We start from the raw sequence: 14,661 nt of genomic DNA on the forward strand, positions 1-14,661 counted from the left end.
AGTTGTCATGGGACACGTCTCTATGACACTGAACAATGAGTTGATTTAGTCAGCAGAGCAAAAAGCAGCAACAACAAGACCAAACAAGTCCAGTGAAAAGACTGAGATTATATAATTACAATAATTTCCTGTGCACTTACTCTGTGCCTGATGCTGTGCTTTACTCACATTGTGTTATTCACAATAGCCTTGTGAGATGGTTATAATCATCATCCTCATTTTACAAATGAAGAAATTGAGGCCTCTGGTAATATGTCACTTGCATTTTGAGGAACAGGGCTGAGATGTTTGTTGGTAGAATGAAGGAAAAGCAGGATGGGAGCGAACTTTGGACTCAGGTAGTGGTCATCTAGACCACTTTTCCATCTGACACCAAAATCCTTTTAATAATAACCCTGACAAATGATGAAAGAGCCATATATGCTTTGGAAGTTCTGAACTTGATTTATTGTGTAGAATCTTTTGGAAAACAGAGATTCATAACAGATGCTACTCTTTGGAATTAAGATATAAACAAAAATGTTTTTTAATATTCAAGTAGTTTGAAGAGATCAGGTTAATTTCCTCAATATTTTTGTTCTACAGTGTGGATATACATAAAAATGTCATGATAATTACTATTTGGTATTCTCTAGAAGAGCCTCAGTAGACATCCTTGGTTTTGCATGTTACTCCTGCAAACAGGAGTCCCTTAAATTCAAACTATAATTTAAACACACGTCATAAATTGCTCCTTATTGTATTAAAGAATTGACCACATGCCATGTATAATACTAGGACAGGCATCTTTTAAATCAGTAATAGCTCTGAAGACACTAAAGTTACTTTTAGATATGGGGAATTAATATGACTAGGTCAGAGAGACGGGGAGATTTTCAAAGACAAAAACAATCTTACCAAAGTCGGCAAATGCTGACTGTCCAACTACCATCATATTTTGAGGTTTTTCAAATACAGTACTGAGAGAGAAATTTCCATCCTGTTAAAGGCAGAAAGTTTTGGATTAGACCATCATAATCCATTCATTTGTCAAATGTGAAACAAAGCATTTTAACTAAAGCAGAAAAATAAATAATTTAAGACTTTTGTTGTACTGCAAAAAATTATCCCAATTTTCTGTTCCACTTTTCTCATAAAATGAAAGAAACTGCTGTGAGTTGAAGATGTGCATTTGGAGTGCTTTCCTTGCTGTCAATTCAGGTATGGTATGTTTTACTAAATCATCATCATAATTTCAGACAGAATGAGTGTCTTCTACTTTCAAGTACTGTGGAAGGTTTGGGGAATATAAAGAAGCCCAAAACATAGTTCCTACCTTCAAAGAGCTTACAGTCCAGTTGGGAGATAAAATATAAGTCAGGAAAACAGAATTTCTGAAGGTAACATATAAGTGGTATAAGTAGGAAAGACACTATGATTTACAGATTTGAAGGAAGATGATTCTGTTGGGGGTTAATTAGGAACAGATATTCAAATGAAATGAGAATTACACCCATCCTTAAATGGCCCATTCATTATCAACCCAAGTTTCTGTATCAATTAGAAAGGGAGCAAAGGAGTACAACATCTGCCATGTACTAACCAGAGGTGGATAAGCTAAACAAAAAAGGAGAACCCATTAGAGATCATTTGTTTCAGTTACTCTTACCAAAATGGAATGTCTGGCTTACAAAAATAATATACATTTCTTTAAATTACTGCCTTTCTTTTCTATAATTTTAGATTACTACACAAGAAAAACCCCCCAAAACTCTGCATTTGGGTTTTGAGCTCTCAGCTTTAGAGCTCTCTTCTTATCACTGATTTCTCTATTCACTATTCGATATACTGACCCTGATTCCTACATACTTTATATAGGATACCTATATATTTTAAAATATTAAACAATTTTAAAACATTTTTCTCCTTTGTTCCTCTAAGGATACTGCATATCTGCAAGTTAGTTTCTTAAGAAATTATTTCTAACATTTACAGAGAAATGCATTGCTACACTGAAAGCATGAAGACTACATGCTTGAGAAACATGAATAAGTAAAATTTGCCTTGTGACAGGCAGTTTTCCAACCATTTTAATACACCATCATCCACATGCAGAAACATGTTTCTCCTACCTACCATTATTAAAGTATCTGATATATTTTTGAATGATTTTTCTACGGAAATCTTATTTACTTGTCTTAAAACTTAGGATTCCCCTCCAGTCTTACTTAGTACCTGAAATTACACTAGAGATGCATCAAAATTGCCAAATTTCTGACAAGTGTCAAGTGAATTTGCATTCTAGAAAGATTACAGCATCAGGTACAAAGTGGACATAATTATTCTTGAATGAATGGAAAAATCTCTCTTAAAATACATCAGCCTCATCTAACATAAAGCTGAACATCAACCTATTAAATGACTCAAGTGAATGAATTACCCCAGTGAAGTACTGTTAAACTCAATAAAATATATTTAGAAATGTTTCCAGATACAGGCATACTTTAGAGATATTGCAGTCCAGAACACCACAATAAAGTGAGTATTGCAATAAAGCAAGTCACAGGAATATTCTGGTTTCCCAGTGCATATAAAAGTTATTTTTATACTATACTGTAGTCTATCAAGTGTGCAAAAGCATTATGCCTAAAAAAATGGGCATACCTTAATTAAAAAATACTTTATTGCTGAAAAAAAGTGCTGTCATCCTAAGCCTTCAGCAAGTTGCAATCTTTTTGCAATAGTAACATCAAAGATCAATAATCACAGATCACCATAATAAATATAATACTATGGAAAAAGTTTGAAATATTGTCAGAATTACAAAAAGTGACACAGAAAACAAGAAGTGACCAAATACTGCTGGAAAAATGGTGCTGATATACTTGCTTGACACAGGGCCGCCACAAACCTTCAATTTGTAAGAAAAAAAAAAAAGCACTATCTGTGAAGTGTAATAAAGTGCAGCACAATAAAACAGGTATGCCTGTATAACTTCATGATGCATCTCCACCAAGAAACACTGAATACTCCCCAGGTGACAGCCTCCCATTTCTAAGATGCCACATTCACCATGAATCTCAGTATAAGAAGAACAAAACCCTCTTCTAACTGTAAGAAAAAGAGAATCATATATTCTTGCTACAGTGAGAGCGTGCAGAATACATTATATATATGACATAATTGGGGGAAAAGATAACACTTTATTGAATTTATCTTTCCATCATTATCATTGCTTATTCTTTACTCCATTTGGCAGTACAAACCTATAGGACTTAATTTCAGTGTCATGTACATATTTAGTATTTGATTAAAATGATTCAATAAACTTAATCATCACTATGTTATTACTCTTATTAGATGACATATTTTAAAGTGATGCATGCCTACACTTATTTTCAAAGATGAAGCTGCTTTGTACCTATTTAATGTAGGAAAGACAAACGTGATCAATACTCTTTTAAACTGAGAGAGTAGAACAGTCTGGTAGAAAGGGAAGTAGACATGTAGTTAGATGACGTGGTTCTAGACCTTTCATTGCTAAGTTGTATCACTTTGGAACAGCCACTTACTGCTCTGGGTCTCTGTTCTTCAACTGTTCGAAGGGGATAAATGTACTGTGTACTTGCAGGGTTCTAGAGAGGATCAATGGAATGAAACTTTAGGAAGAGTTCTGCAAAATGTAAAGTTATCAGGCACTTTTAAGGTATTTTTATATAATGTCAGTCCTGTGCTTCTGAGCTGCAAGTACTTTTTTCATGAGCTGCTATTTGAGACCACTCCACTCTGTCCCATTCATTACCATGCTGTTCTTACTTGCCTTCATTGTAGTCCTGCAATCCAAAATTGGGCCAACCCACTGCTACAATTATAACTATGTCTTTTACCTTTTCTTCCACCTACTTGGTTTCTGGAATGACTGTGCAATGACTTAAGGGTCCAAATTTTAGAGACAGATTTCCTAGTTCAACTCCCAGCTCCACTGTTTCCTAGCTTTGAGGTCTGAACAAGTTAGTTCTAATGTAAGCATCTGTTTACTTATCTCTAAAATGAATTTTTACAAGGTTTTTGTGAGGATTAGTAAAATAATCCATATAAAGTGCTTATTAGCTCAGCATATGCACAAATATGTATGTAGTTAACATTATAATTGGTAGTAGGAACGCTAGTATTAATACTATTATTTCTGCTACCCACCATTGAAGCAGCTAACACACTGCCATTGACAAGGGATTTGCCATTTTCTGCTTGAATTCCAGCCACAGGTGCTATGTTGTAACAAGTATCTTTACATGGAAGACCACCTATGCTTTGGCCTGCAGGTTTTAATATTTACTATTAAAACTGCCATATTTATAATGTTAAAAAATGATCAGGAAGCAACATAGGATGACTATCATGTGTCTACATCTTTATTTGCATAAAGCAATGGTTCTTGACCAGAGGTGATTTTGTTTGCCAGAGGACACTGGGCAATATATGGAGACATTTTCATTGTTACAATTGAGAGCCAGCTTCTAGCACCTAAGTGAGCAGGGGCCAGGGGGGATACTGCTAAACAACATACAATGCACAGGACAGATCTCCACATTAAAGAATCATCTGGCCTATGGTCAGTAGGCACATGAAAAGCTGCTCAACATCACTAATTACTAGAGAAATGCAAATCAAAACTACAGTGAGGTACCACCTCACACTGGTCAGAATGGCCATCATTAAAAAGTCTACAAATAACAAATGCTGGAGAGGGTGTGGAGAAAAGGGAACCCTCTTGCACTGTTGGTGGGAATGTAAGTTGGTACAGCCATTACAGAAAACAGTATGGAGGTTCCTCAGAAAACTAAAAATAGAATTACCATATGATCTAGCAATCCCACTCCTGGGCATATACCTGGACAAAACTATAATTCAAAAAGATATATGCACCCCTATATTCATAGCACCACTATTCACAATAGCCAAAACACGGAAACAACCTAAATGTCCATCGATAGATGAAAGTATAAAGAAGATGTGGTACATATATACAATGGAATATTACTCAGCCATAAAAAAGAAACAATGCTATTTGGAGCAACATGGATACAACTAGAGATTCTCATACTAAATGAAGTAGAGTCAAAAAGAGAAAGACAAATACTATGAGATAGCACTTATGTGTGGAATCTAAAACATGGCACAAATGAACCTATGTACAAAACAGAAACAGACTCTCAGACATAGAGATCAGACTTGTGGTTGCCAACGGGGAGTGGGGGAGGGAGAGGGATGGACTGGGGGAGTTTGAGGTTGGTAGATGCAAACTATTACATTTAGAAGAGATAAACAATAAGGTCCTACTGTATAGCACAGGGAACTATATCCAATCTCCTGGGATAAACCATAATGGAAAAGAACATAAAAAATGTATATATATGTATACTGAGTCACTCTGCTGTACAGCTGAGATTGGCACAACATGGTAAATCAACTATTCTTCAAAAAAAACTCCAAAAAACAAAAACAAACCAAAAAAAAACAAAGAATCATCTGGCCTAAAATGGCATTAAGTGCCAAGATTGAAAGTTTCTAAGGGCGGTGGGTGTTGTCCATGGGTCTGGCTTTGCCATTCCCCTCTTAACTCTTTCCCTTCATGATACTTATCTATTCTCTTCCTTGAGTTTCAGTCCTACATTTCTAACCATTTCATTGATATGTCTCTTATCTAAAACAATTTTTTTTTCCTGCCCCAAATTAGATCTTCCTTTGTCTTTTCTGTTACCCTTGCATTAATGGTCCTTCTGTCTTCTCATACCTATCCCTTCTTGTCTATTCCCAACATTCTACTCCTTTAATCATCCACCTCTTTCCCAGGATATAGTAGATTCTACCTAAGTCATCCCCCCACCTCCAGATTTTCCATGCTAACCTATCTGATATGCAATAGCCAGACTAACTGCAATAATGAAAGCTCTATTTATCTCATGCTCAGTCATAAAACCTTTAGGACTTAAGCTTCTCAATAAATTTTTAAAAGATCAAATTACTTAGTTTAGGAGTCAAGACCTTTGCTGATCTTGTCTAAACCAGTTGTTCTAATCTAACCTTCCAGTATCTTTTCATATTCTGGCCCAAACCAGCCACTTTCTACTCTATGTCCTGTGTTTCCCATGCATGTCCTTGCCCTCTTTCTTCTTCTCACTTTCAACCACTAAAATCCTGCTCATCTGTACCAGCCATTTCAAATACCACATCTTCCTTGAAGCCTTCCCAGATGATCCTGGGTGGTCCAAATGGAAGCAACTGCTCTGTCTTTTAACTCCTTGCAGCATGAGGTTTGTACCTCTCATCATACCAGTCAGAGTTGCCTACACTCACATCTTAGCCCTCCTCCTCGTCTTCTGTCGACTTCTGATCTCCCAGAGCACCTACCATGGGGCTGTGCCCAAACTACCTAAAAAGATTTGTTGCAGCGCATATTCTTCTATTAGCTAATATGGTTTTATAGGGTTTGAGGGTTTTTTTTTTTGTCAATTAGTGTGTTACTGTGAATTGTTTGCCCAACTTCTAAATTAAAAATGATCCTCCCATTTTACAAAACCTACATTTTATCTGAACAAGTTAATTTTGAGTCTACATTCCCCTTACTTTGTACTAATGACTTTTATATTATTGTTAATGTGAGTACCTTATTGACCCAGCTGTTTTACCACATGAAAAACCCTTAGTCTCTACTGTCAAATAGATAATTTATTTTCTTTAAAGAAGACAAGAAAGGGAAAAAAGAGTCCAATCAAAATCGAGTCTCTTCTTGAAGATTTTTCTCCTATTGAGTTGCTTCACTTTATGACCTTTAAATCAGCCTAGGTTGAGAGGAAATAATATACTCAAAAGTAGTCTGTAATTTTATATATATATATATAATATTTATTTGTAATGAGGCTTTTCTCCCCCTGATGGATACTAGTTTGTTAATCAAAATGATTGATTTTCTCATTTTCTAATACCTCAAGATTCACTTGAAGTATTGTTTTCAAGGCCACCTGAAAACGAGTATCCCCCACTAGTGGAAATTTTCATTTATGGTAATCATTAAAAATATAACTGTATTTCTATCATCAGAAAAACAAATACAACTATATTAAAAAATATAATACATTTGGGCTTCCCTGGTGGCGCAGTGGTTGAGAGTCCGCCTGCCGATGCAGGGGACGTGGGTCCGTGCCCCGGTCCGGGAAGATCCCACATGCCGCGTAGCGGCTGCGCCCGTGAGCCATGGCCGCTGAGCCTGCGCGTTCGGGGCCTGTGCTGCACAACGGGAGAGGCCACGTCAGTGAGAGGCCCGCGTACCGCAAAAAAAAAAAAAAAAATATATATATATATATATATATATATATATATATATATATATAGTACATTAAACAAAGATAAATCTTTCTGGTTTAGATGTCTTTCTTTTTCCTTGCCTCATAAAAAAAAAGAAAAAAGGATCAAATTGCTTAGTTTGGAAGTAGTTAGTAGTATTTAAAAGCCCTAATCTTGTCTAAACAAAGCTGTTGCCCGATCCTAGTTTCCTTCCATGAAGAAATCTGAATCATGACTCTTCTATAAGAGATGGCTGATAATGAGTCTTCTTCCATGAGCCTGCACTTTACATTTTTAAAAATCTGTTTATTTTTCAAAAGTATTTTAACAAAAATCTACAAAATGCTATGGGTTTAATTTAGATTGAATAAAAGACAATCTGGAGTAAATAGCTGGGAAACCAAGTGATCTCAAACTAAAATTTGGTGTGTATTGTGTGCCAGGTATTTTACACACATTGTTGCATTTAATCTTCACAAACAGTCTATGAAGCCGACATGACACTCTTATACCTGTTTTCCATATGAGGAAAGTGAGGTTTAATACTCGACCATTATTTGATGAATGTCACTCAGTTGGCCAATTTGGCTTGTCCTCAAATCCTGTCCTCCATTATGTACCTATAATTCAACTTTAAAAATCTGGGTAGTCTATTCTTCATTAATTAGTATTTCATATAATCTACATCAAGCTAAAAATAAAGTGAAACCATGACATCAGTTTGGGAATATTCTATTTGCAATTAAAAAACTATATTGCCTCGTCAACTTGCGAGTAAATTTAGTATCTGTTGTTCTTATTTTTGTATATAAGCCTGAAGGCAAGTAGGAAAAATTAGTCTTTTAAAAGGGGTTTTCTTCAACAAACCATCATGCTGACAACTTAAGTGACAGGCATCTCTCTCAACAGCTGACAGCCTAGCAGGGGCCCTGTTAACATGCGTATTAGGGAAGACTGATTGGTTTAATTGGCGGGTCATGCCTAAAAACCTGCAGAGGAATTGATGCTGAAAGAATCATTTCCTTCAGCAATATTCACCAGTTTGAATGCAGCAATGCAACCAAAAGCTCTTAAAGTTGTTCTATTTATTGTTGAAACCAACCGACCAAATGATTACTTTCATTTTACTTTCTAAGACTGTGTGCTTTTTTTTTTTTACTGAAAGCCATCATTTAAAAATGATTCAAAGAAAAGATTTCTTACCAAATTTTTCCATATCTCAAACTGGAAGGTATTAGAGGCAGACAATGTCGTGAGGAATAAATCTAGGAGTAAAATAAGAGAATTGTAAGTTCTGTTACTGATGTGTACATTTAAAAACAGGAAGAAGTACAATACATAAAAATAGTTTTAATACAGTTGTACTTAAATGTATTTTAAATTATATATATATATATCATATATATATACTTTTTTGTATATCAAATGATGTTTATTGATAGTTTACACGATTCAGATCTAAGCGTCATCAATGGTGGGTAATGTGACCCTCTTACAAGATCAAGGATGAATGCTACTGTGTTTTTTTTTTTTTGGCTGCACCATGTGGCATGTGGGATCTTAGTTCCCTGACCAGGGATTGAACCTGTGCCCCCCTGCAGTGAAAGTGTAGAGTCTTAATTAACCACTGGACCACCAGGGAAGTCCCAAATTACATTTTAACGAGCTTGATCCATCAAAGAAAAGAAAGCAGATGACCCTGTATTAGTACAATTAAGGAAAATGTATTTAAAGAAAGCATTTAGTATTAGTCCTTCAAAAGCATTTTTTATTTTTAAGAACAATTATGTGTACTACTTTTTTATCTTACACATTTTAATCCTAAGGTAGGCTACATTTTTAAAAAAGATATTCTAATCATAATCACATTTTGCTTTCTCACCCTAAAAGCAACACTTAAGTATATATCATAGTCAGGTTTCATCATGATTTTAAATAACAGTATTACAGCATCCACAATCTTTGGCACTCATGTTAAGTGAACAATAAACTGTATTTCAAATTTTAATAGAATTGTCTTCATATATTCCAACTAAAAAAGTTTTATTAAAAAGTGCAAGAATTTTAATAAAATTTTTTGAAAAACAGTAGGTTGACAGTCAAGTCAAATCAAACAACCTATTAATCCAAAAGCCAGGTAATCTGCAAGTCTATTCTAGTAGCAGCATTTACTATGTTTGATAATGGCAATTTTACTTAATAAATAGAGAAGTTTTAAAATGATGAGTTGACTCATAGGAATATTAAAATGACATTACTCTTTTGCGCTTTAAAAAGATGAACGTGGTATAAAGACCACAACTACCTTTAAGAAAAGTTTTTTTTTTTAATCCCATTAAATGTGTTTAGAAAACTATCATTGATATGTTAATGTTTTCTGTAAAGGCTTCATATTAATTTAATGAAGCTAACTTATGTAATAATTACAATAAGAAAGATTTTCATAGAATTCTTGGAAAACTAAGTAACCTGTTCACTTTTATTATTAGTTGAACTCAAAACTAAGTGGAACAACTGTCTATGTCAATGTATCAAATATCTCTGCATTTATTTTCACCACACTAAGGATGGATATAGAAATGTAGTCTTTTACTAAGATTATTTCTTTAATCTGTCAAACATATACTCCCAATGAAGTATTTATTTCCATACTCCTCTAGGAAAACTCCCAAACAATATCTGCGATTTATGTGATGATATACCTACAACCAATCTTCTCTCCTTCGCCCACGTATCCTTCACACTGCCATCAGCATGATTAAAAAACAAAAGTGCAAATTTGATCTCATTTCTTCTCTTCCAGGATATAGGAATAATCTCATCATCTGTCAGGTGAAAGCCTACCTACCTACATTTCCAGGCTCATTTTTTGCCACTGCCATGATGTTTGTTGATTCTATTTTCACAGCTTCACTGGCTATTTATTAAGACTTTGAAAAACAGTCAAGTGACATGAGGGATTGTAAGTACCTTATAAAACAGATTTAAAAAAAATTTCATTTCATCATTCAATTATATAAAGAGGTTATAGAAAAATAAATAATTCATTATGTAGAGAAAGAAAAATAGAGACAATTAATTATTAAAAATTCAATATGAAGAATCATGCCTCAGACTTTGAATGAAATGAGAATGAAACAACAGCTAGAAAAAAATTTTAGTCAACAAAGCGATAAAGTTCTTACCCTCCCACATGCCACGGGGCAACTGGGTCCATGCGCCGCAACTATTGAGCATGTGAGCCACAACTAGAGAGCCCATGAGCCACAACTACAGAGCCTGTGTGCTCTGGAGCCAGCACATCACAACTACAGAGCCCGCTCGCTCTGGAGCCCGTGCGTCGCAACTAGAGAGCCCACGTGCTGCAACTACTAAGCCCCTGCACCACAACTAGAGAGAGAAGCCCACGTGCCACAACGAAGAGCCCACGCATCACAACGAAAGATCCCACGTGCTGCAACTAAGACCCGACAGAGCCAAAAACAAATATTTTAAAAAAAGAGTAATTTACACAATAAAATGAAAGGAAGTGTACTCAATAAAACTAATGGATGCTGTGACATGCCACTGAGATCCCTCACGGAAATGAAGGACTTATTCCCTCAGCTGCTGGAAATGTTGCTGGCAGACAGCCCTAAGAAACCAGCCCTTTGGAGGACAGTTTTGGCTGAAGAGTACTACCTTGCCAAAGGTTGTGACCTTTTCTGTGCTAGCCTGCATTCAATAACTAGTCAGTTCAGAGGAATAAAGACTAGACCCCCTCACCACAACTCAGGACAACTCTGCAGGGCCATTCCACATTCAGAGGTCCCAAGGTCAGCTGAGGCTTCTACTGACACTGAATCATAGTCCAACTTTTCCCTTCCACTCGTACTGACTAGAGCACTCCCTAAAACAAACTTCTTGTACACTCATCTCCACCCCAGAATTTTCTTTGCAGGGAACCCAATCTACAACAGTTAATACCAAAAGTGATCTGAGAAAGCAGACACTAAGATTTTGGAGTTGGAACACCTATCATGGTACTGGCAATAAAGATTCCTTCACTGGGGGTAAGCAGTGCACAGACAGCCACACTATCTTTTACTGATGCTGTCTTGGGTAGTATTCTGGTGGAAGGGAATGTTCCACTGGGTGTGATACTTGAGGCTTTTTGAGAAATATCAGATAAACACTAACTATAAGGACAGCAGAGTTTGATGGCTATTGCTAAGCTCAATTTAGGAAATAAAGGAAAGACACAAAGGTTGAGCATGATTAATGAGAAATTAAAAGCTAAGTGTGAAAGCCAGAGGGCCTCTTCGAGAGCAAAACAAGAGGTTCTCACCTCCAGTAGCAGGAGGGCAAGGAAAGCTGATGACTAAGACCAGGACTTAATGGTAAGAGTAGAAGAGCTTCCAAAAAGGTTAAATTCTCAACCTAAGCAGGTCTGCTATGTTAAGGTTAGAGCCCTAGATGGGAAAAAATGATATTTGACCCATGGGATAGGAACATCTAGGTGATAACCTGAAAATCATGAATCCCCAGATTCACTTGAATGGATTTTCAGAGCCTGCAGGAGTGGACTGTTAAAGGTTGACATTCCCTCTTGTTTGAAGATGATGGAGAAGTTTCCCCTAAAGGCTAGAGTTCTCTCTTATTGGAAGATGATGGAGAAGTTTCTAACTCCATTAGGCAACATTCTTCCCACTTCCTACAATCTGTCCCACCTTCTCTGCTGCCACTAGGCCAAAACGTGGGGTTAAGTTACAAGATAACCTAACCAGGAATGTGTGCACATTTGAGGGAGAAAGGGACTACAGCCTGAATTAAGTGCAGGACCTAGCTAACATGTACTGGCATTCTGAGAGTACATGATCAAGGTAGGGGTTAAGGGGTGGGGTATGGAAGATGGGGTGCAAGATGAGGCACAATAAGGAGTTGGGGGTATGGTGATTGCATTGGACCTCATCTACTCTAGAAGTGGCAGCAATTCATTTTATAAGAGTAGATACATATTCTGGATATGTGTTTGCCCTTCTTGTCTTGAAAACTAATTTAAAAATGCTAATAGAAACAATATGATGATAGCTGACATCACTGGTATTCAGTTGAAGAAATAATCCTTATCAAAAGATTGCATTATAAGTTAGTTGAAAAATTCAAGATATAAACCCCAAACTCAATTAAATCCTTGTTCATTAGATTCTTTTAACAAGTAAAATAGTGAAAATAGTCTATGTTCATGCAGTCTCTTCTCCTCAAAATATAGACACATAGTCAAGTAAGTGTGTACAAAAACTTTAAATGGTTTATGCTTCAATTATCTCCATTCATAGCTTGAAAGGATTAAACTACTGCATTTTAATCCTTGCCAATTGCAGCACAGCCTTCCTTTCAAATGAAGAACCCTTTCGTTAATGTTGGCATCAAAAGGAAGCCTTAGGAGTTTTAGAAACTTAAATTGGAAGTTGGACTATGTGAACTAAACCATGTTAGGAAAAATCAAAACAAAGGTTAATCATTAATAATGGACACCTAACATCCTTTTGATATGGTATAAAGGAAGAGATTAAAAATTGTGATTTCTGGCACTGTATCCCCTCAGTGTGACATCTCAACTTTTTAAGAAAAATATTCCAATGGAAATTTTTAAAAAGTAGTATTCGTAATGTCATTTATAGTTCCTGCATGAAGAAATTCTCCTTGGATACTGAGTCACTGTATTTCCAAAGGAGTTCATGGTTCATTTGGAAAAAACATAGCTAATAAAATATTTTTGGTATTTTCTAGAAGCATCAGACATTTTCACAAAGAATGGTTCAAAGCAGTATTCTGTACTGTTTCTATGCTTGAGCCAGGAGGATTTGCCAAGTTCATGTTTACATCTGTTCTGTAGTACTGTCCAGTCTTTCTTAGTCCCAGTTACACTAGTGAAAGGGCAGCATGAGAGTGTAGAATAAAATTATCTTTCATCTGTTTCCACTTGTTCATAAAACAGTACACCGAAGGCTATATAACTGCTGAAATCATTAAGATAAACCAGCTAATGCCAACAACTCTTCCCTTTCGCGGCAGCAGTTTAACTGCATTCTGAAGCTCAGAGGTCATCAACTCAAACACTGTAAGGCATAACGCTCTAACTTAAAGAAGTTAAGAGGTCCTGGTACAACCAAGATGATCAAATAGTAAAAAGGCACAGGGCATACAAACTGACTAAAGATCTCAGGATGGGGGAGACAGTAGGAAGTAGGGGACTGAGAGGAACTAAAAAGAGTCCATCACCAACCATAGAGGACGGCAACTAGTTAGCTCCAGCCAATTGTTGTTGCTACAGAAATATAATTTTTAAATATGGAAAATCATATTTGAAAAATATTGAAATATAATTCAAAATATTTTAAGCAGCATGGGAAAAAATTAAAAACATCTCTGCAAAGTCAATTTGAGGTACGAGATTAAAACCTGATAGATTATTGCTTTGGTTACATATTTGTTCACAGAGAACCAACCCTACTTCCTATATTCCCTATACCAAACACTGCCAGATAATATTCTGTACAAATGCACTCATTTAGTAGATGGTGAGGAACCTATTTGAATGGGTCCCCATTCACAAGATACTATTCTAAGGAAGAAGTCCAAATTTCTAAGAATCATTTTAAAATTTCAATTTTAAGTTCATAAACTTCTATCTAGACCTCCTTTCCCTTTCTTTCTCTTTCCTATCCTGAAACATTGGGGCCCAAATGAAGATTCTCTATGCTTAGCAGAGAGCTCTGACTAGACACTTAGACACAATACTCTGGAACACAGGCACACATTATTATAAGACTAAAGGCCCTTAACGCTGGGTAAACAATAAACCTACTCCCGCCCTGCCTTCTCTTATCAGTCAAATCATTATCAGAAGTATTTTTGTTGTAAGAAAAAAAAAAGGTTAGATTGACGGGAGCCTGTTAAGTGTCCTGAAATTGAATGTTTAAGGGGGTTATAATTTTCATTTGAGGAAGATTATTAACAAGTGAGAACTGGATATATTCTAATTACTACATTTTTATTATAGGGAATTTATTCTCTATAACTTGGATGTTAGATTTTTAAGAGAAATGTAATCAAGGTAATTATGGTAAATTAGTGATCCTCAAAGACTTATTAATATTTTGAATTCTATAGTGTTAGATGAATCTCAGTTGAAGTCATTTATCTCCTCTACTCCTATGAGATCGGGGTCTTAAGGAATCTGGGGGAGTTTGCAATTATTTATTTGTTTTTTGTTTGTTTGTTTGTTTAGGCTGTGCCGGGTCTTAGTTGCGGCATGCAGGATCTTCACCATGGCATGTGGATGACTTCTTAGCT

At 35.9% G+C, this 14,661-nt stretch overlaps 1 protein-coding gene across 3 annotated transcripts in view; it reads right to left on the reverse strand.

Moving 5' to 3' along the window:
* Window positions 1–14,661, reverse strand: part of ITFG1 (integrin alpha FG-GAP repeat containing 1) — a 232,780-nt gene that overhangs the window by 156,103 nt on the left and 62,016 nt on the right. For all 3 annotated transcript variants that reach the window (XM_027092142.1, XM_027092144.1, XM_027092143.1), the window contains exons 7-8: window positions 8,527–8,588; window positions 898–979 (exon numbers count right to left, since the gene is read on the reverse strand). In XM_027092142.1, the coding sequence (XP_026947943.1) occupies window positions 898–979; window positions 8,527–8,588 (144 nt within the window). The remainder of the gene's footprint in view (window positions 1–897; window positions 980–8,526; window positions 8,589–14,661) is intronic.

The sequence above is a fragment of the Aethalodelphis obliquidens genome, unplaced genomic scaffold, assembly GCF_003676395.1.
Source record: "Aethalodelphis obliquidens isolate GAN/ISIS:26980383/991018 unplaced genomic scaffold, ASM367639v1 scaffold75, whole genome shotgun sequence".
Lineage (NCBI taxonomy): Eukaryota > Metazoa > Chordata > Mammalia > Artiodactyla > Delphinidae > Aethalodelphis > Aethalodelphis obliquidens.